The 24,622-nt window shown below is 33.5% G+C and overlaps 1 protein-coding gene across 1 annotated transcript; it reads right to left on the reverse strand.

The window, feature by feature from the left end:
• Positions 1 to 14,694: 14,694 nt before the first annotated feature.
• Positions 14,695 to 15,509, reverse strand: LOC131607404 (extensin-like). The gene has a single exon (XM_058879414.1). It carries the CDS (start codon positions 15,342 to 15,344, stop codon positions 14,910 to 14,912), a length of 435 nt encoding a protein of 144 aa, XP_058735397.1. The 5' UTR covers positions 15,345 to 15,509; the 3' UTR covers positions 14,695 to 14,909.
• Positions 15,510 to 24,622: the final 9,113 nt, after the last annotated feature.

The raw sequence follows: 24,622 nt of genomic DNA on the forward strand, positions 1-24,622 counted from the left end.
TTAAAGATGCCACAAAAAGATCCTATGGAAATATGTGTTGACAATAAATCAGCACTTGCTTTAGCAAAGAATTCCGTATTCCATGAAAGAAGTAAGCACATCGACACACGTTACCACTTCATAAGAGAATGCATTGAGAGAAAAGAGGTGAAGTTGAAGTATGTGATGTCTCAAGATCAAGCTGCCGACATTTTCACCAAGCCACTCAAGTTGGAAACTTTCGTGAAGCTAAGGAGTATGCTTGGAGTCACAAATCAAGTTTAAGGGGGGATGTTGAAATATAAACTTGATTTGGGCCTAATTATTAGTGGTATTCTTGGGCTTAGTTATTTTGGGCTTAAGTAATTTTGGATAAAGTTTCTAGAGAATTCTTGTATTATTTGGAGAGTCTAGATATTTCTTAATATTGTAATATTCTCTAGAATACTCTTTGAATTTCTAGGATAGAGAACTCTCTAGAATTAGTGAGTCTAGAGTTCTCCTTAGAGTACTATAAATAGAGATGTAATCCTACACATTTGCATCAAGCAAAATACAAAGTTCTCTCTTCCATAAAGAATTCTCCTACCTATCAAGTTTTTATTCAAGCCTCCAATATTTCTAAACACTTGTCCTACACATAAAAACAACCTTAGTTCCAACATGGATAATCTCACTTATAAAGTATTAAACATTCACTTTTTCAAACAATGTGAGACTTCAACTATCTCCCCTCAAGTGTGAGTCCATCCACTGTGCCTTCTCAAGTGGAAGTTCTTTCATCCATATATTTGTACCTTCGTTGACATCATTACCACGTCATGAGCACTTCAACGGGACACCTCATTTTACTACCAATATATCAGGATGAATTTCAGTATAAGGTGTTGATCTCTTACTCGAACCAAACTATGATACTACTGTTGGGTCATCATGAGGGGAAACAACCATATTGTGTTAAAGAATTATTCAAACAAGTGAGAGAGACACCACATATTCATCCAAAATCTTAAGAAATTGGATATATGAGGATTTTAACTTATTAAATACTCAACATTCACTTTTTCAAACAATGTGCGACTTACACAACTCACACTTATTTATAAAAAAATAGTTAATTTAAGTATTTTAATCAATTTGAGTTAAAAAAGTAATTTTGAAATTCTTAGTTAATTAAGTTGTTTTATAGAAGATTCTTTCTTAAAAAAAAATCTTATTTTGTTGTGTTCTTTAATTTTTAATTTGACAAGTTGACTTTAAGGATTATATTGAAACTATAAAAGGAATATGGGTTACTATAACCATTTAGTGATTGTGGAAGCTTTAGTAATCAACAACAGAAATGATATAATGACACTATATGCTACATATACACCGCAGCTTTATATTTTAAAGTCTACTTTTTCTTTTTTTATTATATTTACTTGCATTGGGGTTTGTGCCACAGTTGAAATAAATTTGAATACATACGGTGTAACTGATACGGTGTTATAATTGTGGTGTAAATATAGCACATCTCAATCAACAAATGAGGTAAAACGTGCACTGAAATTTTACACGCATTTGTATATGGCAATGCGCACATACACAAAATATCTCACTAGAGTTCATTTAAAACCACAAGCTACTGCCTAAAAACCATAGTTTTTACCATATGATACGCATATGCACAAGTCTATGTGCATTTTCACTTGCCTTCTGTCTTTTGTGCATTAGGTTTGGTCATGCAAATGACATATGTTTTCTCTTAAGCGTATTGTACTTCCTCCGTTTTAAAATGAGTGTCGTTTTATCAAATAAAATTTATTTTAAAATAAATGTCATTCCCTCATCTATAGGTCTGTAAATCCTATCTTATTTCACCTAGTTTATTTTTCTCTCATTCTCTCTCCCACCCCAAAAGAATTGTTTTAACAAAGATTTAAGTTTAAAAAAGATATCAGTCATAGCTTTGAAGAATGAGAGGAAATAGACTGGAAGAGAAGATATGACATATCTTAACTAAACCACACGACCACCATGGATAGATGTTTGTGTTTCCATTTCCATAGTCTAGATCTTACTGTATCATTCATTGTTTGCCAAGTCTTTTTTGATCTCGTATTCGCTCCATTCGAAATTCCAAGGTATCTGAAGGTTGTTGTTCCCACCTTACAATTTCAGATATTTTCTACTTGTTGTATCTAGAAGTGGCATATGTTTATGCCGATGATGGAGTGCTACTGATAGCTGACTTTTATGCCAGACATCATCTCAAAGAAAATCAAATTCGCCTTTATGGTCCTAACATTCTCCCACCCTTTTCTGCCAATTATTAGTGTATCGTTCGCGTATTATAGGTGCGAAAAAATCCCATCCCTTCTTTCAAACTTGTATCCAGAGAATTTACTCAACTCTTCTGATATTTTCATAAGAATATTGAATTCTTCGGCCACAATTAAGAGAATGAAGAGGGATAGTTGGTCCCCTTGTCTTAGGCCTCTTCCCATATAGAATTAATTAGTATGAACCATTAACCAATACAAAAAATGATGTTGTCTTCAAATATTATGAAATTCATTTTCTCTATTTTTTATGAAACCCCATCTTATCCAATACATAGTCTATGAAATTCAAATCCACTATGTCATAAGCTTTTTTAAAGTCTACCTTGAACATAAACACCTCTTTTTCATTTGTTTGACTTCATCTACAATTTCCTTGGATATCAAAATACCCTCAAGAATTTGGCTCCCTGAAATGAAAGTTGACTATGTGTCTGAGATCACAGACCTGATCACCTTCCTAAGCATATTTTTTAGAACCTTCTCTATAACCTTATCAATGCATCCTATTAGAGAAATAAGTCTAAATTCAGATATTTTTGTAGGATTCTTTTCTTTGGGATTAACATTATGAAAGAAGAATTTACCCACTAACCATCTGCTAATGACTATAAAACTCTTTCCATAACTCTAATGAAGTCAGCTATTATATCTTTCCAAAATTCTTTCACAAAACAAAAATTCACTCCATCAGACCCTGAGCTTTTTGAACTCTCACAATCCCAGACAAAATTGCGAATTTCTTCTTCTGAAAAATTTCGTACCAACTCTTCCTTCTCCACCCTAGTGATTCTCTTAAAATTAAATTTATAGGAATATGGCTAGCTCATCTATCCGTGAATTGATTGCGTAAATGTTCTGCTATTACATTATTTATGTCTCCCACCCCTTTCACAATGTTGCCATTCACCTCAAGTGGAAGAATTTCATTATCTTTTCTTTTTTTCTTGATGCATCCATGAAATTATTTTGGTGTTTGCATACCTTTCCTTCAACCATCTAGTTAAGGGCTTTTGCCACTGAATGCTACAATTTATTTTGAAAGTTTCTAAAGATTTGTATAATTCTCCCTATTTGTGTTGATTTCATCATTTGAGAGGCTCCTTATCTCTTCTTATGCTTCAAGTTTATTCATTTCTTCCTTTATTGTTTTAATTTTTTCTCCAAGGTTTTGAGAATGATTCTTATATCATTCTTTTAACTTTTCTTTTATGAGTTTAAACTTCTCTTTGAGGACTGTTAAAGTATTGGATAAGTATTTCTTTTATCGTCTCCTTAGGGATTTATGCGATACTACCGCCGTTCTACAACTTAGTGTATTTTGAGTTAAGGTTGGGTGAAAGTTTGGTGACATAAAATGTAGAGAGCATGAAAAGTAAATAAAGACAATAAAATAGGTTTTGAAAACAATTTGAGAAAACTGTGCCAAGATTAGTGTTCATTAGTCTGTTTCACATGTACTCTAATGATCATGTATATGAACTTATTAATGATTAATACAACCATGTATCCTCTCGATACCGTTTATCTCTAAAGTAATATCGTGATTATTATCATATTAATCGTCAGATGATCTCTCATGCCGACAATCAACATGATAATCTTAAAAGCTTGATACAAGTGATTATCAACTCACAAATCTATCTCTAGAGTTTGTTTATTGATAGATGAATATTCTTTAGGTCAAGATTTGAAACATATCTCTCAATAGTGATCCAAAACAACAAATAAAACATGAATAACAAGATATTCACCATATATTAATCATCAACCAAGTTCATACACAAAAGACCAAAGAAAATACATATTTACAAACTAACTACCTCTAATCTTGACACAAGATAAAAATTAGCTCTCCATAGCCATGGAAGCTTCAACGACAAGCAACAAAACAAGATTTGGTAGCATCAAACTCAAAGAAAGATGAAGGAAGATGCTTTGAAATCTTGAAGATTTACTTGAAAAATGGTTTTCTCCCTTTCCTTTCTCTTGCCCTAGAGTGTGTGGTTGGTAGGAATGAGAAAAAAATAAGATTTTTCCCAAAAATATCTCTTAAGTGCCTAAAAGTAGTACACTTCAAAAAGTAACCTCGCTTAGCACACAGACGGCCGCTAAACGGACAAGCAAAAATATCTTCTGCCACGCAAGGGTCCACTAAGCGGAATGAGGCCGCTTAGCGGAGCTGAAAACATGATTCGCCACTGGATAGCCCGCTAGAAGGCCGCTCAGCGGACCTTGCTGAACAAAAATTCTCCCTTGCCACTGGAAAGCGCGCTAGACTGCCGCTTAGCGGCCCTTGCTCAACATCACTTCTTCAAAAAGGCCTTCAAACTTGCTCGAAAGTGATATCTTGCCCATCTAACATCCAAAGCTTTCCCAAAATGCTAAATACCTACAAAACACATGAGAAAAACTAGTAAATAACATATTTACTACTAAAACTCGATTTTATTTATTTACACGAGTATAAACGTAATTGACTCAAAAAATAAGGAGAAAAGTTATCGAAATACCACAAAAGTAATTACCAAACTATCCACATTTTGGATTCCAACAAGGACGTACATCTCGTACACTCTACTATTAAATCTCTTCCATGTTCCCTAACAAATTTATGGCAATCTGTTATATCCTTCCAGTAATCTAACATTCGAAATAGTTTTTCCCCAATTTTGGCCTGATTCGCACAACATGATCGAACATTGATCTGATAACTCTTTCATCAAGCACCATTGACTTCTAGCCTACCACTTCTCGCACCATGCCTCGGAAATTAGGAACATATATAGTCTATTCATTACTGATCCATCCATTCCAAACCAAGTATATTTTCTTCCATTAAGCAGAAAATCTATTAATTCAGCCTCTGTAGTGAATTAATCAAAATATTCTATCTCATTCTTTCGATGCTAGTGTTATTTCCTTTTATTTCTGGTTCACCTCTTACAACATTAAAATTGTCGGCTAAACACCACTTTTCTTCTATTTTTGCTTGGATTATATCAAGCCAGAGTGTAAATTTTCTATTTGCGTCACATGGTGCATTCTCGTTCACAATGTTCACATGTTCCTTCTTTTCACCCCAATCACCTTCCAACCAAAGAAAGTGTTCTTTTGATGAATCTTATTTTCACTGCTAAAACCTTATTGTCCCAAATTCTTAAGATCCCGCTGAATCTACCAACTAAAGGAACAAAGTCAAACTCGCAATCCCCTTTATGGAATGGCATAATCTAGACACTGACATGGAATTTAAAGAAAATTAAGAGTATATAGGACATTTGTAAGATGTGTATGTGGTGAGAAAATGAATATTCCAACTTGCAAGCAAGTTGCAATAACAAATCATTATGTAGACATACATTGATTGGTCAAATTTTATAATATGAGCTGAACAAATGCAAGGATAAACAAATATGATCAGTAACACATGAATCAATAATCCAAAAATCATATTTGGTGTTAATGCAACATGATACCATTGTTGCTTTTGTTTGACCTAAAATCTCACTTGATGGATGATCAAAATGAGTAGATGATACGGAAACGTGATTTAAGCTAGGAGTAGGATTAAAAGCTTGTGTATGAGGCATCAAGTTTGTCTATTGTACCAAACTAATCAATTGAGAATGTTGTTCTTCAGTTATATTGTTAACTTGGTTACTTGACAAACCTTCTTCATCATTGTTAACCTGATGTTATGCATCATCATTAGTAGCACTAGATGCATTAGCAGGAACTTGCTTGTTTCCAAAATTAGGAGGCAAATTATGTTTTCTATAACAAACATCTATGATATGACCTGATCAATTGCAATAAGTGCACAACCTACTCAGATCTTATGGTTTTCTTGAATCTTAACAATTAAGAATTTGTCATTCAAACCTTTCAGAAATTGAATTATCCGATCTTTAAGACGAAAATCGCGTGCAGACCTCATTGTTTCACATTTACATTGATGAATGTAGGTACAGATTGGAATCAATATAAGAGTTAAGTTCTTCCCAGAGTCCACCCATTTTAGTAAAATAACCAAGAACTTAAATGGATCCTTGCTTTAGATTCTTGATTTCAACCCGAAGATTAGAGACACGTATGCGATCAAGTTTGGCAAAATGTTTCTTGAGATTATTTCATATATTAATAACATTTTCCAATAACACTATTGTTTGAGCTATTAGAGCATTAATAAAGTTTAAAATCCAAGAGCGAACTCAGTAATTATATCAGTTTCATGCATATATGGTTAGATCAGCTAGATCAAGAACAAGAATGAATCCATTAATGAAAGTGATGGTGAGATTTCAAAAATATTTATTTGATCAATTATTATGACTAAATTCATTTAATGAAATGTGGAAACCATAATTGGTTATATTGGTGTAGTGGTTTCTGACTTTGAATAAAAATTCAAAGGGCATGACTTCGAACTTGGTTATGACAATTTATGAGAATTATTTATTCCTTTATCGAAATAGCTGGATTGTTGGATTCGGACAGGTGACCATGCGCGAGTTTCAACAAAGTACCACTAAACCATTGCAACATTTTGTAATGTGTTTGAACACCAAAGTAAAAAATTAAAAGGGATTCGCTGGATAACCCATTTACATCCAATTTGCGGTGGGGGCGAATCGAACATAAAGTTTAATGTAAACACACGCTTTGGAATTTATTTTGTACAACTTTCATCGTACCGTTTTCATCTTTTCTCGTACATATTTTGCAGTAAATCCCCAATACAAGATCTAACCGAAAGCTAGTATGTTTTTGGTGCCAAGTGCAGGTTGCATCGAACGAGACCATGAGATATAATTAGAACCATTCAGTTGAGGTGTATTGCTAACCAATTAAGAGATGATTACGACTAATACCATATTATGAAGTAAAAGCTCAAGCAAGCTCATGATCTTGAACATGAATAAATAAATGAAAATAATAATTCTCTCATACATTTATCAATCAAGGAAGAGAACAATTTATATACAACAAGGTGAGTCCTCATCATAACTAGTGAGTATGCACTAAAGCTAACTAACTATACTAGTAACTAACTTTATGAATCACTTTTTTTTGTAAGCACTTTATGAATCACTTAATATATTAAATAAGAGATCAATCATATTTATTATCTTTTATTTTTAGTTTTTAATTTTTCATACTCATATTCGGGAAGGTGGGAATAGACCCTTCTTAATACATTAATTTTATGAACTTGCCCGAGATACAAGTAGTAGGGTTATTAACTCGAACTCTCCTTTCTTGACAAACCTATAAATTTATTTTTGATTCTTCAATTCATACTTTTTTTTCTTTTTGCATACGGTTTTGGGTGCTAGTAGCATTAATGCTGGTGCGAATATGCAAAACAAGAGAGATAAAATCTTGTTTACAGGGAAAGGGAAGACCAACTATGTAACCATGAGTAAGGATCCATAGGGTCAACTAGAGAAATTGAGAGACTAACCACACACGAAATGAACCATAACATAAGAATCGAAATCGTAAAAAAAAAAACGTCATAGAAAGCAAATGTCGCTTGGAATGGGAAGCGGATCTTCTAACTTTAGCATGCGAACGTTACTCTGCCTTTCACTCTTTTTCACCCGTCAGATGCATCTAGATGCTAAGATAATGGCATGTGGCAAATTTTATCGTTTTGAACGAGAACTAAAAAAAACATTAGAAAAACCAGAAACCACATCCAGCCCCGTATCCGTACGCCGGCAATCTCCGCTCTTCATCATCGCCAATTCGCCATGGCCATGGAAGTTGTTGTCCTAACATTTAGAATTATCATGACTGCAGAACCAAATTAATTAATGATGTGTAAGTCAAGATTAGCTATAGTGCATAAAATGAGCATGGTAAAAGTGGTGAAGTTGGTTTCTGGTTGATGATGACGTCTATGTGGTGACCTTGGCGAATAGACAATAGAGGTGGAAGAAGTAAGACGACGAATAAACCCGCTTCCATTGGCGGTGATGCGGTGACGTCGATGAATAGAAAATTATGCCACAATGACAATAAAAGCTGGAAGAAGTAAGACAATGTCGATCGATAGAGAAGGTGGAGGAAGTAAGACGATGCCGAAGACTGAGGAAATAAGACCATGCCTCCATGACGAAGACGGAAGATGGAGGAAGCAAGATGATTCCGCCACGACGGGGATGAAAGATGTGTTAGAGATTATTTGTTATAGCTTACTCCCTCCGTCCCACAATGAGTGACTCACCACACCATTTCACACATATTAAGAAAAGTGTAAAAAAGTAAGAGAGATAATATTGCTTTTACCATAGTACCCTTAGTATGTATTGGGAATGGTGAACTTTTTAATAATTAGAGGGTATAATTGGAAAAAATGTATTGGAAATTAAAATGGGTCATTCATTTTGGGACATCATTTTATTCCAAATGGGTCACTCATTGTGGGACGGAGGGAGTAGTCTTTATTAATGTTGTTATCAAGTCCTAGTATTTAGGAAAAATAAGTCAGTCATGAAGTCCTAGTTTTTAGGGAGAATCAGTTTTAATTTCAGTTTCTTAAGTAACCATGTAGTAGGCTTGTAAACGTGGTTTTATGCCACTCTGCTGTTCTGATAGAAGGCTATAAAACAGCCTCTGTTTGTTTTGATTCAATAGAGTGTTATTTTCCTGTTGCTATCTCTTAGTCCTTGAGTTTTAACAATTGGTATCAGAGCTCCGAAAGGGGCCTGATAGAGTGTGAGTCAAACAAAGAGAGAACAAAATGTCAACTTCACAGAAGTTTGTGCAGCCGTCCATTCCGAGGTTCGATGGCCATTATGATCATTGGTCAATGATGATGGAAAACTTTCTAAGGAGCAAGGAGATGTGGAGCCTAGTGGACGAAGGAATCCCGGCGCCGGCAACTGGGACAGCAGCAGCAAGTGAAGCACAGAGGAAGACCGTGGAGGAGGTCAAACTCAAAGATCTGAAGGTCAAGAACTTCTTGTTCCAGGCGATTGATAGAGAAATCCTGGAAACAATTCTTGACAAGGGAACGTCGAAGGCAATATGGAACTCAATGAAACAGAAGTATCAAGGGTCCACAAAAGTGAAAAGGGCACAACTTCAAGCATTGAGAAGGGAGTTTGAGTTGCTCACCATGAAAGGAATAGAAAAAGTGGACAGTTTCTTGGGACGAACCTTGGTCGTGGTGAACAAGATGAAGTCAAAAGGTGAGACAATGGAGCAAAGTACAGTGGTTAGTAAGATACTTAGATCATTATCAAACAAGTATAATTATGTTGTTTGTTCAATAGAGGAGTCAAATGATCTAAGTACTTTAAGCATTGATGAGTTTTATGGAAGTCTCCTTGTACATGAACAAAGGATGCAAGGAAACCAAGAGGAGGAACATGTGTTGAAAGTAGCTCATGAAGACAGGCCAAATAGGGGAAGAGGTCAAGGAGTTTTTAGAGGAGGACGTGGCAGAGGTAGAGGGAGACATTCTCTAAACAAAGCAATTATTGAGTGTTTCAAATGCCATAAGTTGGGACACTTTCAATACGAGTGTCCTGACTGGGAGAAGAGAGCAAATTATGCTGAATTGGACGAAGAAGAAGAGCTTTTATTGATGTCCTATGAAGAGCCTCATCAAACAAAGAAAGAAGAAATATGGTACTTTGACTCAGGCTGTAGTAATCATATGACAGGGAACAAGGAATGGTTTTTAGACTTAGAAGAAGAATACTACAAAATAGTGAAGCTTGGAAATGATAAGAGAATGACAGTAGCAGCAAAAGGAAGTGTAAGGATGGAATTGAATGGCATAACCCAGGTAATATCGAATGTTTATTATATTCCTGAGCTTAAAAACAATTTATTAAGCATAGGACAACTTCAAGAAAAAAGGTTAGCCATTCTGATTCGGGACGGAACTTGCAAAGTATTTCATCCTAGGAGGGGGTTAATTATGCAAACTGATATGAGTAGAAATAGAATGTTTTATGTGTTAGCTTTCATGGCACAAAAACATTCTTTGTGTTTACAAGCTGAAGCTGCTTCAAAAGATGATACTGTGTCAGAAAAAGAAACTCACCTGTGGCATTTTCGCTTTGGGCACTTGAATCACAGGGCACTAAGAACACTTTCCTACAAGAATATGGTAATTGGCTTACCCTCTTTGAATTCTTTAAAGAAGATATGCAGTACATGCTTAACCGGAAAGCAACATAAAAGTCCTATGCCGAGGAAGAGCTTGTGGAGAGCATCAAAGCAACTTCAATTAGTACATTCAGATATATGTGGTCCTATCAAGCCATCTTCGAACAGTGACAAAAGGTACATCTTAAGTTTTATTGATGATTTTACTCGTAAAACCTGGGTTTATTTCCTACATGAGAAGTCAGAAGCTTTTGCAACATTCAAAATTTATAAGGCTTGTGTTGAAAAGGAGACAGGTGCATACATAACTTGTTTGAGGACAAATAGGGGTGGTGAGTTCACCTCAAATGAGTTTGAAGAGTTCTGTCAATCTCAGGGCATCAGCCGACAATTAACGGCGGCTTATACTCCTCAGCAGAACGGAGTTGCTGAAAGGAAAAACAGGACGATTATGAATGTTGTTCGATCCATGTTAAACGAAAAGCAAGTACCGAAAGCTTTTTGGCCCGAGGCTGTGAGGTGGTGTGTGCATATTCAGAATCGATGTCCAACAGTGGCAGTTGAAAACAAGACTCCAGAAGAGGCTTGGAGTGGTGAGAAACTTGTGGTGGAGTATTTTCGAATCTTTGGATGTGTTGCACATGTTCATGTACCAGATCAAAGAAGGAGCAAGTTGGATGACAGGAGCAGAAAATGTGTCTTCCTAGGAGTTAGTGATGAGTCCAAGGCATGGAGATTATACAATCCAATTTCAAAGAAGATTATTGTGAGCAAAGATGTTGTTTTTGAAGAAGAAGAAACCTGGGACTGGGGCAGAACAGAGGAAGAAATAAAGCGAGATATATTAGAATGGGAAGATGAGAGTGATGGAGAGGATGACCAGAATGAAGAGGAAAATGGTGGAACGGGCTCAAAAAGTTTGAGTAGCAGTCCTACAGAGTCACCTCCAAATGAGCCAAATACATTTGGAGAATTGAATGAAGGGAGGGGTAAACGAGAAAGAAGAGCACCGGGATGGATGGAGAATTATGAAACTGGGGAAGGATTATCCGAAGAAGAAAATCTGAATGTAATGATGGAAGAAAATCTGAATGTAATGATGATGATGATGACTGAAAATGATCCAGTTTCATTTGAAGAAGCTATGAAGAGCGAAAATTGGAGAGAAGCAATGTCTAAAGAAATTGAAGCCATAGAAAAGAGTCAAACTTGGGAACTTACCGTGTTGCCTAAGGGAGTCAAACCTATTGGAGTTAAGTGGGTGTTCAAAACTAAGCTTAACGAAGATGGGAATGTGGAGAAACTCAAAGCAAGGCTGGTGGCAAAAGGGTATGCACAACGGCATGGAATAGATTACACCGAAGTATTTGCACCTGTGGCAAGACTTGACACCATACGTGTGATACTTGCAATGGCTGCGCAATTTAGTTAGGAGGTTTTTCAACTTGATGTGAAGAGCGCTTTTCTTCACGGGGAGCTCAAGGAGGAAGTGTTTGTGCAACAACCTGAGGGATTCATAAAGAAAGGAGAATAAGAGAAAGTCTATAGGTTGAGGAAGGCATTGTATGGTCTTAAGCAGGCGCCGCGGGCTTGGTACAGTAGAATTGATGCCTATTTTGTTCGCAAAGGATTCGAGAGGTGTCCTAGTGAGCACACACTGTTCACAAAGTCTATAGGAGGTAAAATATTAATAGTCAGTCTTTATGTTGATGACTTAATATTTACTGGAAATGATAGAGCTATGTGTGATGAGCTCAAAAATTCAATGATGTCAGAATTCGATATGTCTGACTTGGGAAAGATGAGACATTTTCTCGGAGTAGAAGTTAAACAGTGTTCGAATGGAATTTTCATATGTCAAAGGAGGTATGCACGTGAAGTGTTAGCAAGGTTTGGTATGGTGGACAGTAATGCAGTGAAGAATCCAATAGTGCCCGGTTCAAAGTTGTCTAAGGACGAAGGAGGAGTTAGAGTTGATGAAACTTTATTTAAACAGGTTGTTGGAAGCCTCATGTATTTAACAGTAACTAGGTCTGACTTGATGTATGTTGTTAGTCTGATAAACAGGTTCATGTCGAATCCCACTATGTCACACTGGCTTGCAGCAAAAAGAATTTTAAGGTACTTAAAAGGTACAACTGATCTTGGTATTTTTTATAAGAAAGGAGAAAGCAGCTTTATACTCACAGCCTTTACCGACAGTGATTATGCCGGCGACTTAGATGATCGGAGAAGTACCTCTGGGTTTGTGTTTATGATGGGGTCTGGAGCTGTCTCTTGTTCTTCAAAGAAGTAAACAGTAGTTGATCTTTCGACTACGGAAGCAGAATACATAGCAGCAGCATTGTGTGCTTGTCAGTGTGTTTGGCTCAAAAGGGTGCTGGAGAAACTGGGAGTTGAAGAGAAGACAAGAACCATGATTATGTGTGATAACAGCTCCACTATACAGTTATCCAAGAATCCCGTGTTTCATGGAAAAAGCAAGCATATCGATGTAAGGTTTCATTTCTTAAGAGACTTGGTGAATGATGGAGTCGTTGAACTAAGCTACTGCAACACTCAAGATCAAATTGCAGATATAATGACAAAACCAATTAAGTTGGAGCAATTTGAGAAGCTCCGCGACATGCTTGGAGTGACTGAAGCTACTGAAGTAAGCTAGATGCAGATGCATTAGCTTAAGGGAAGGAATGTTAGAGATTATTTGTTATAGCCAGGGCCGGCCCAATCAACGCAGAGGCCCCGTTCTAACTTTGAAAATGGGCCCAAATTTAAAATATAAATACAATTATAATAATTAAAAAAGACACATAAAAATTATATTTATGTATTAATTAATAATATATTTAATTAAAATTATTTTGAATTTTAATCTATCTCAATTTTTGTATGTATTAAATTTTTATTATAGCATTTTTTGATTTATTGAATTTTTATCATAACATTTTATTTATTTTAATTAATATTTATGGGAAAAAATTGGACCTTCTAAAATTTTAGATCCCCTAAAAATTGGGGCCCTGTGCTGTAGCACTTCTTGCACATGCACAGGGCCGGCCCTGGTTATAGCTTAGTCTTTATTAATGTTGTTATCAAGTCCTAGTATTTAGGAAGAATAAGTCAGTCATGAAGTCCTAGTTTTTAGGGAGAATCAGTTTTAATTTCAGTTTCTTAAGTAACCACGTAGTAGGCTTGTAAACGTGGTTTTATGCCACTCTGTTGTTCTGATAGAAGGCTATAAAACAGCCTCTGTTTGTTTTGATTCAATAGAGTGTTATTTTCCTGTTGCTATCTCTTAGTCCTTGAGTTTTAACAAGATGTAGGAAGTAGGATTAGGGGTGTGCAAAATATCCGGTTGTGATGCCCAAATCCATAACCAAACCTAAACCACTTTTAAATATCCGAATATAATTGAATGGTTATTAACCGGTTTAGTTATTAATAGTTTGGTTATCCATTCATATAATCCGGATATAATTAAATGGTTATTAACCGGTTAAATTATTTTGGATCCGGTTATTATCCAAATCCAAATATTTTAATTCTCAAAATAAATTTTTTTTTTTGAAAAAAACTAATTTCAGAAAAATTAATTTTCAAAACTGGATTTTTTAAAAAAACCGGTTATATAATCATAACCACATTTATAACCGGTTTTATAACCAATTTTGATTAAAATGTGGTTATGGTTATAAATCCAAACCATTTAAATGGTTTTAAAATGGTTATAGTTTGGTTTTTGAAAATAACCAACCATGCACACCCCTAAGTAGGATATGTCACCACGACGACGACGGCATGGATGATGGGAAGAGATACGGTGCATTCCTTTTTTCCGATTGCTTTGGGATGCTTTCACGTTTAAATTTTATTAATAAAAATATAACAGGTGTTAATATAAGGTACACTTGATTCATCGAGCGAATAATATTGGGAATCCTTATCCCTTGGAATGTCATAAACTCAAAATTTTCTTATTTTTAGTTGAGAAAAAAATACTTTTACATTATCAATCAATCAATATGTATTCAATCAAATCACACTTTTAATTTAAAAATATTAATATGATATGTTATAATGTTATAATAATTATGTAAAATGAATTTACACATAACTCTATCTTTAACCTACTTCTAATTTATATAGAACTTGAATTAACGAATGTATTTAGCAATTAAACGAAAAAATAAACTGTTAATCGCATTGAAAAAAACAGAGGACCGTGAAAATTTCATTTTTAAAATCAAATTTGTGGAAAATCTATCAGAAAATTACACAGCACTTTAATCTTAAATTGTTAATATGAAACAAATTGTGATTACATAACATAGAAAACAGAAACAGAACATAACGTGTCAAACACTAATCACTGAATACAGAATTTTCATGTTACCTTCTGTAAAATTTCGATACTCTTAACTAATTATAACTATAGAAAATTAGAAACCATAAAAATCCTTCCACCGTGTATGGTCGCTAAATAGAAATCACGCCCAAACAAGCAACCGCGAGTGACAACAATATAACGGCGAGACTCCGGTGGTGGCGGTGGTTGACTCCGCTGAAATTCTCATCGATGGGATACAAGTTCCCCGGAGGACCGGTTATGTATATGTAGGAAGACGGTGAGGGTGGTGGGGGACAGTTTTGTGATGAGGGTGGTTTCTTTGGAGACGGCGGTGGTGGTGAGGGTGGTGGAGGACAGTTTTGTGGAGGCGGAGGCGGTGGTGGAGCGTAGCCACCACATGATGGTGCACACTTTACATCAGTATTGTTTGGTGTAGGCACTGTTGCTGTCTCGTCAAGTTTTCTTGATTCAACGGTGTTGATCAGTGAAAGAGTGATGTAGAAAAACATAAGGATTGCGTTTAGGATCATTGGTAGTTTGATTTGATGTTGTTTGATTAACATGATGTTGTTTGTTTGTGTGAGAATTATGGTTTGTGTGAGAATGAGATGAAAGGATTTGGAGAATATTGGGGTGGGAATAAAGAGTGGGAGAGGTGAAGAGTTTGTTACGTTTGGTGCATGGAAAGTAATTAAAATATAGGTAAATTAAAATGGTAAAATGAGCTTTCTTGATTTCTTTTTTCAACATCTTGGTTTCTAAGTAACTTGTGGAAGAAGGGTTTAAAAAAACTCATTGCGACCATAAAAACTGACACAACAAAATAGTACAATAAATATTGGTATCGATATTGTTATTATTATCTTAACGAATAAATTGTGATTAATCCACACCACAATTGCTGCAATCAGTATTATTATATATGTATTGTAATCACCGTTGCTATACATGTATTGACAAAAATTTCGAAAAACTTTTTAGACGATCGCGATATGTATCGACAAAAATTGCAAAAACTTTTTAGGGGATCGTGACCGTGACCTTATATACATATACATGTATATGTGTTAATTCCTAAATAATTGAAATTGATTAGGCCACTTTGCAACTTATTTATGTTTAGGGTTTAGGCACAAATTTTTTAGTTTAATCTTAGATCCAAATTTTTCGTTGGAGTGTTTTTGAGGTCAAATCAAAGGTGATTAATACACATGATGAAACTAAGGTCCATGTTCTAATGTAATTGAAGTGTCACTTTTATGAAAATAAATGAAGCTTATAAAAGTAGATAGCAACATCTACATCTATATGCCAGCTATGGTAGTTCAGTGTAATCAAGTAATTACCAGAAGTAGTTAGGCGTATACGTGAAGGAAACATCTACCGCTGGGTATTTCTCTAACCAGAAACAACTTTTTAAAAAATAATAAAATTGTATTAATGTTTAAATTTGGTAACATTTGTTACATCAAAAGGGATAGGGTAGGTCATATTGTTTAGTTTTTGAATCATCAACGTCACACAATACTTCGCATAGGATTATTGTTGCGTTTCAATTCCCATATTTGAGATCCAATTATACATTATTAATGTTCCCTTCATTATTAAGAACTTGACCAATAAAAATAAGTATATCAGAAATAAAATAATTAAACATTAAATTTCTCGCATTATGCTAAACTCCTTACTCAAAACTTGATGGTATAATTTTTTGAATAAATAAATAGGTTCAATGACCTAAAACAGAGAGAGTAAGCACAATTATTTCAACTACTACCATTTTTATTCTTCTTAGTTATAAATACTGCAAAATAGTTTTCACTTATAATCACCAACTCTAAGTTTATATCACTGTTTTTAAAAAAATCATACTGGACCTGTTGATCGGATTGATTCAATAGAGAATCAAAGGAGTCTCAAATCTAGTTTGATAATCAGATCAAGTAAGTTATTGAATCAATAAAAATTAGCTAGAATTAGCAAAATTTAGTAAAAACTGACGAATCGACAGTTTTAGAAAATTGGTTAGTTAAATGCTTTTTTAAAACTAAAATATAAAAGAAAGCAGATTGTACGTTAAGATAGTGAATATGAGATTGAGAAAGTAAAATGTATCGATGTTTGCATAGGTCGTTGTACATGTCTACCTCTTTTTTGTCTGTCGTCCGCGTTCAGTGTCTGCCTCTATTATATTAGTTTAATTTGTAAAGTTATTTAAGTGTTCAATTTGTACTTGCATTTTTTAAACAGTGTAATTATTTTGTTATTCAATTTATGTCACAATTAAATTATTTTGCAATTAAACTTTGTTCAAAATTTATTTGGATTTGTATTTTTACTATTTTATTGTGTGTGATGACTGTGTTTAGAATTTGAAATTAAAGAATAAAACAAATTACGTGTCATGATTTTTTTAGAGACCGAGCCATACGCTTTGAACGATTTAGTAACTATATAGTTTTGTTATAAAGACAAGTTTATTCAACCGAATCATCTATTTTATCTGATTTAGTCAAGTGGTTCGAACAGTGACTTAGTAGTTCAATCAATAAACCAGTGGCTCAGTACCTCGTTGGTCCGTTGACCAGTTTGGCTTTTAATATAGAGTAAGTATATATCTACTCTGATTCTTTTAACGTATGCACAACACGTGGTCATTAAAAAAATCAACGGCTATGGTAGAAAAACTAGAAAAGTCTATATTTTTTTCTTTAAAAAATAATACAGTCAATCATTTTAAAAATACAATACACTTAATTCGATATTTATTTAAAACAATCACGTTTTCTAACTAAAACACAAAAATAACCATGTTTTCCTACTATTTTTTCAAAATACTCATGTTTCAAATAAATAAAAAATTCATTCGCAGACCTCAAGCTAGGCAAATTGGCGCCTCCAATAGGCCAAACCAATTTGATTGACGCCTATGTTTTGGTGTTCAAAGGAGGCTCCAATTCATCTGGCACCTACACCATGGATTTTCTATAAATTGAGGTGTTCCATCTACCATTTTTTCATACCTCTTCTCTTTTTTTCTTAATCTTTTCTTCATTTGTTCTATCATGAGTAGTAAAAGATATGAGCATATTTTTATTCGAGAACCAAGCCTACAATAAAGATGCATTTTTTGGAATATCCGGAGTATCGATCAATTTGAGAGAAACTTGATCCTTTAGTTAGACAGGGATATTAATGATGATGAAAGAATTAGAAAAATTGACAGACTTATTTTGTAGATCTCTATTACGGATGACAATGATGATATCTAGTGTATGTGGGTGTCAGTTAAAGATGACGAAGATGTTAGGGATATGATGTCTGCACTAGATGATATTGTTTTGATTGTTGTATGCTCTTAGATATATTGTTGTGGTAAATATTTTTATTTGTTGTTTGTGTTGTTGTTTTAGGCGTGTTTTTGTTTGTTTTGTTGTAACTAAACACTACAAAAAATCATGTAAGATACAGTGGTTTAGTTAGGGTGTTTAATAAAAACCGCCATTTAAGGTAAATTGTGTCGGTTTTGTTAACCGACGTAATATTAGTAATAAAATGGCGGTTTTGACCGCCGTTATAAACTTAATTTTTTTTCCAAAAAAATTCAAAAGCGCGCTTTTTGAATCACATTTCTCTTATAACAATAAATTAAAAAATTGTACAAATAAATTAAAAATAATAACCCTAGTTATTGAGACCGTGTATTTCCTTTTCCTCTCCAACATCAACGCTCTTTTTCTTCAATATCGCAACTTTCACGTTTCTTTCCTTTTCAATTTATTTTCCCATTCCAAATTGAACTTTATAATTCGTTTACCCTAACAATCATTCACTATAAAAATTACTCGAACTCAATCGATATTGACATGAACCCAAACAATAATCAAAAGTTTGAACCCTTACAATTCTATTTGGGGTTATCGTGGTTCTTTCCCCAATTAATAGTTACTTATTCCGCTGTTCCAATGTTGCATTGCTTTTTTTATATGGCCAATTTCAAGGAAAAAATTCAGTTTCACTTTGTTATATCATTGTTTTCTAAGTTAGGTAGAATTCTTTTCTTGCTTTGATGTGTTTTAGGGTTTAGTTATGAATAGTATTATGTGAATCAGAATTAATTCCATGGCTGTAAATATGGTTATTTAGTCATGTATTTGTATTGGTTGTTGGTGTGTTATTTGCATTGTATGATTCTTGGAAGCTTGTATTGGTAGTGTATTGGTTGTCTTCATTATATGGTTTGTAAAAAATATTAATGGTTGTTGTGTTGGTTGATTTAAAGCATTCGAATCTTGTTTTCTTAATTCGTCTATGTGAAAATGAAAATAAAAAGGTGAGCGTTGGAGCTTGCTTTAGGTCTCGGAAAACCTCTGTTGATATTCATAGTAAGTGTGTTCTGTTTCAGGGCTAGTTGGTGTAGTGCAAGTCATATGGCCCTGTGGTGATGGAGTTTTGGTATTTGAGTCATCTGTGATCAAGTTGTAAGGGCTGCGAACTTTGGTTGTTTTTGCTCAAGTGTCTTTTAGTTTTTTTGTTCACTGATGTCATTTTTCCTTAGGCAAAATCACCATTAGTAATTAAAATAGTAGCTACAATTTATTGTATTAGTGTATTTTTATGGTAATTTAATTTACATATTTCATGAATATGTGCAGCTTTATTAAGAAGGAAGATAAAATTAGAACATTGAACACTAGAATTGTGGATGATCCAAGAACATTGAACAAGGTTAGAGAGAGGAACGTGACTTTATTTCTTTGTTAATATTGGAGAATTGGAAAACTTAAGATCTTTTTTTATACACTTTTGTTTTAATGGACTTTGGTGCCTATTGTAATGGACTTTGGTGCGACTGTGCAATATCACTTACAAAGGTATGTGTTATGTTGAGTGGACTTTGGTGGGAATGTGCAATATCACTTACAAAGGTATGTGTTATGTTGAGTGGGTACTATATTGGTATCATATTTGTGTTTTCAAAGTTTGTGGCTTCAGTTATGATGGTTTTTGTTGCGGTTATGATGGTTTAGTATCAAATGATATAATTATTATTAACCCACGCTAATGAAGGAAGAGGTCCTGCTCTGCTATAGTATTTGGACCTTGGCGCGGCTATGCAGTACCACTTACAAATGTATATGTTATATTGATTGGGTACTATGTTGATATCATATTTGTGTTTTTACAGTTGGTAGTTTTAGTTATGATCGTTTATGTATTTATGATGGTTTAGCATCTAATTAGCCAATTAATATTAACCTGTGTTAATGAAGGAAGAGATCCATATTAAGTAGAAGTAGACGTCCTATTTTTATATGACTGAATTATAGTCAAAGTTAAGCATTAAGTTGAAGTAGAGGTCCTATATTTATATGATTTGAATTATAGACAAAGTTAAGCAATAATATGTTAGCAACAATATGGTTCTCAATATAAATGTGGATAGTGCTTACAAATTATTAAAATAAGTGACTGGTGTTTCTTTCTTCCTTGTCAATTTCCAAACCTTCAAAGCTGCTAGAAGTCTTGTAAAAAGCTATTGTCAGATTTAGGAGAATTTTGACACTCATTAGGTGGAATAAAGCAATAATGATAAGTATTATTTAGTTGTTGTATGCTTGAAAGTTAGAAAATTATACAAAAGGCATGTGCATTGTAAAAAAGTACTCAACATTTCATTGGATTCTCCTATTAGAACATAATACATGAATTTCATTTCACTTGTGATGTATTATAGCAGGTAGGCAGAACTGGTAGTGTTCACTTGATGTACTTGTATTCCCTAGGCTGCTATTTGATTTTATTATTTCATGATATTTTGGATGTTTTTTCAATGTCACAATTTGAACTCTTATTTTTAATATCTGTAGAATATATATATATATATATATATATATATATATATATATATATATATATATATATATATATATATATATATATATATATATATATATATATATATATATATATCCTAAAAAACAAATTTAATTTACATACTTCTTAAAGATGTGTAGTTGGGTTCAACAAAGAAGATGACATTGGAACCTTTACCATTAAAATTGAGGATGATCCAAGGACATTGAGAAAGATTCTCTAGATAAAATCCCCCAAAAACATTTCTTCATTCAATGAGCTTGTCACACTGTGGGAGAAGAAAATTGAGAATACCTTGAAAAATATTATATTCTAAAGGAGAAACTTCTTAGGGATATTGAAGGTTAATTTGTATCATCACTCTTACTAAATGTAACTCATATTAGTAGAAATACATTCTTTGTGATTGGGATATCCTTTGGGGTTTAGGCTATTGATTTGTGATATGACTTTCTATATCAATACTGTTGGAATTGTAAAACCAAATAAAAAAGTTGATAAATTATTGTTGATAATTGTTATAGAATACATGTGTGTTGTATAGCATTTTTACATGTGTGTTGTATAGCATTGTTGATAATTGGGGTATGAGATGGTTGAAGCGGGTGGATAGCATTTTTACATGTGTGTTGTATATTTAATATAAATTTTTCATACACAATGCAAATTTCTTATTATAGTAAAATAGGGTAATTGGGCGGTTAAAACAGCCATTATTTACAGAATAAGAACCGTCACTATCTGCAATGTATAAAATGCCGGTTTACACGGCGTTTAATTTTAAACCGCCACTATTTTTGTTGCGGCAGTTAAATTTATGTCGTTTTTGAAAATGCCGTATTTGTTAATTGTGGCGGTTCAAACTGTCATAATTTTCTAAAATTAACCGCCATATGCACTTTTTTGTAGTGAAAAGTCGTTATCTATATTAAATTCCAAGGTTACAAAAATTTAACAGCATAATAAATTATTATCTCGAGCTTGATTCAACATCAAGACAACGTTTCTGTGTGTGTCCGGTAAGATGACATATACCACATTTTATTTCCATTTTCTCAACCGTATCAATTTCGGTTCCAATCCGCATGTTGTTGAGACGACAAACCCACAAACACCCAAATCCATAACCAATACATGCCACACACCCAACCGCAAAACCAAGAACATACTCCATACCACCAACAACCACATGATTACAATCAAAACACCCAAATAAGATATGCCTCTAACACATCCTATCATAGCCAAAACACCCAAGAAAAATATGCCACCAACACTTCCTACCATAGTCAAAACACTAAAATATCATAATACCAAAACTCCTAACAAACATATAGCTACCAAACACAACAACAACAACAACAACAACAACCATTTCTTCCTTTTTCCAATGAAGCATTCACACCAATGTCACTATACAATCGACCATACCGCCCACCAATAAGACCATCAACCCAAACAATACAACTAAACTTCAACATGGACAATAAACTCAATTACGATAATACGTTAATGCAGACATAAGAATACATAAAATTATAAGAAATTGTTAGGGACTATGGTGATGGTGATGCTATAGTAACATCGTATTAAACACCTCACGTGAATCAACATAGATCTGTACAAGAAATGGTACCTTAAGGGTATGGAACCAGTGGCCTATATGACCAATGAGAAATTCTTATTATTTTTCAATTATTAGCAACATTTAATATATTTTGATATTAAATCTTCAACTAAAATTCACACCCACTAAAACCACATTTAAATATTTTCCAAAACTATTTTATATAAATTAAAATTAATTTCTAATAACATCTAAAATAAAATTCATACGTTTAAATAATTTATAAAACACATCCAAATATATTCAAATACTATTAAAATGTATTTGAACTCAAAAAATGTAATTTAAATATGATTTTTTATAACATCCAAACATAAAATATAAGTAAACATATAATAGATGTTTACAAGTTTACATATTTACAAATTAAAAAATAATTTTAAATTCTTATTTAAATACGTTTGAATAATATCTAAATGTCATTTTAGTGGGTGAGAATTTTATTTACAGATTTATCATTGTTTCTTAAAAATCGCATATTTATAGATAAACTTATATTTGATAAGAATGAGTTTGAAATATAGTTAAATGTAATTTTATTGGGTGTACATTATTTAAATGTATGAGTTTTTTTTCGATGTTATAATTTTTATAAAATGGTTGTGAAAATATTTACATGTGATTTTAGTAGATGTATTTTATTTGAAGATTTATTATCATAATATATTAAGTATTGTTAATAATAAAAAAGTATTAAGAAAATAATTGATATGTCTTTATTTATAAGTTAATATATGAAAAATACATAAGTTTAGTGGTAAAGCATGTTACCGGATGACTAAGAGGTCTTTAGTTCAACCCATTGCTTGGCTGAAAATTTTAATTTTTTTCTATTTAACTTTCTTTAATAATTAAATAAAATTAAAAAATATTACACATGACAAATAGTCATGATTTAAGAATAGAAAAAAGAATCGGTTGCAAGAATTATATATGGATTTTTTTCTTAAGGATCAATTTGGACTCTCTAATTTTTATGAGCGATTAAAATGAATCTTCATTAAAAAAATAAGAAGATTTCTTAACTCACCCCATAGGTATGAGGCGCACCACCGAATTGACAAAACTGCTCTCTTGCTTCTGTAGATGCATCTCCGGAAACACCCCTTTTTTTGTTTAACGTTGTTTTGTTCCGTAGATGCACTTACGGAAGACTTCCGTAGATGCATATACGGAATTAGCCCAGACCCAGAAAACCAGAACAACAACATTTTTAACCATAAAAGACCCATTCATTGATTAATCGTCATTACAACGAAATTTCAAACAGAAAATTAAGAAAACTAAGAGATCTAAGATATTACAACAGTTAAAACAATATCGTCTGATCCATGCATCATTAGACCAGAATCGACGCCGCCTTCAACTTTATCCCACCAACGTTGCTTTTCTCCGGTTTCAAAATTGGTCCTTGTTCTAAGCCTCTGGATCCTTCGGATGACTTCGTCAGGTTTGTACTCCCCCTCTAACTGAGACATCAGAGTCCTCTTGAGTTGGTCGAAGGTATGGATGTTCCAAAACATAACCGGCATAGGAGGTTTGACCGGAGAGAAAACAACATGCTCATTCCTTCTACGATATTCCGATTCCGGATCGGGACGCCTGGATGATGTTCGCTGCCATGAACAGGGTCTTATGCGAGTCATTTTTGTGTTTGTGTTTAGGGTTTGTGTTTGTGTTTGTGTGTAATGCAAACCTAGAAACCTCAAATTTATAGAAGCCTTTGGAGACTATGGACCATACAATCTCTGTCACAGAACATTTTGTAGATATATTCACGAAAGGGTAATAGATTTTTTCGTTTCGTAGATGCATGTTGGGTATTGATGATGTAGGGTTTTTAGAGTGTGGAATATGAAGAGTTTGAAGAAATGAAGTAATGGTGGGAGTAATTATGCTGGTTCAAACTATATCAGACACTTCCATAGATGCATCTACGGAACAATGTTGCACTAAGCTATTCCGTAGATGTACCTATGGAAACGTCTCTAAACTGATTTTATGTGTATTTTTTCCATATACACTAGTTTATTACGCTTCCGCATCTACGAAAGGAATCAAAAATTTTCAAAATATGGAATTTCGTGTGGTGTTTAAGAGATCCATGGAGTTGGTTGAGAATCTTTCAAAAATAAAGGTGTCTTTTTGGTTTCAAAAAGACAAAAAATTATAGTCTTTATCTGTGTTTTAAATAAAATCAAGGTAACTTATCTGACATAAAATCTATAAAAAAATAAGGGTTAAATATTTTTTTTGTCCTTATAAATATCTTAATTTTGGCTTTTAGTCCTTATAAAAAATATATTGATTTTTAGTCCCTATAAAATCACTTTTGCA

Source organism: Vicia villosa, linkage group LG5 (assembly GCF_029867415.1).
Source record: "Vicia villosa cultivar HV-30 ecotype Madison, WI linkage group LG5, Vvil1.0, whole genome shotgun sequence".
NCBI classification, from domain to species: domain Eukaryota; kingdom Viridiplantae; phylum Streptophyta; class Magnoliopsida; order Fabales; family Fabaceae; genus Vicia; species Vicia villosa.

What these genes read in the sequence shown, in the direction of transcription:
- LOC131607404 (XM_058879414.1), bottom strand. Translation starts at nt 15,344, where the DNA reads ATGTTAATCAAACAACATCAAATCAAACTACCAATGATCCTAAACGCA.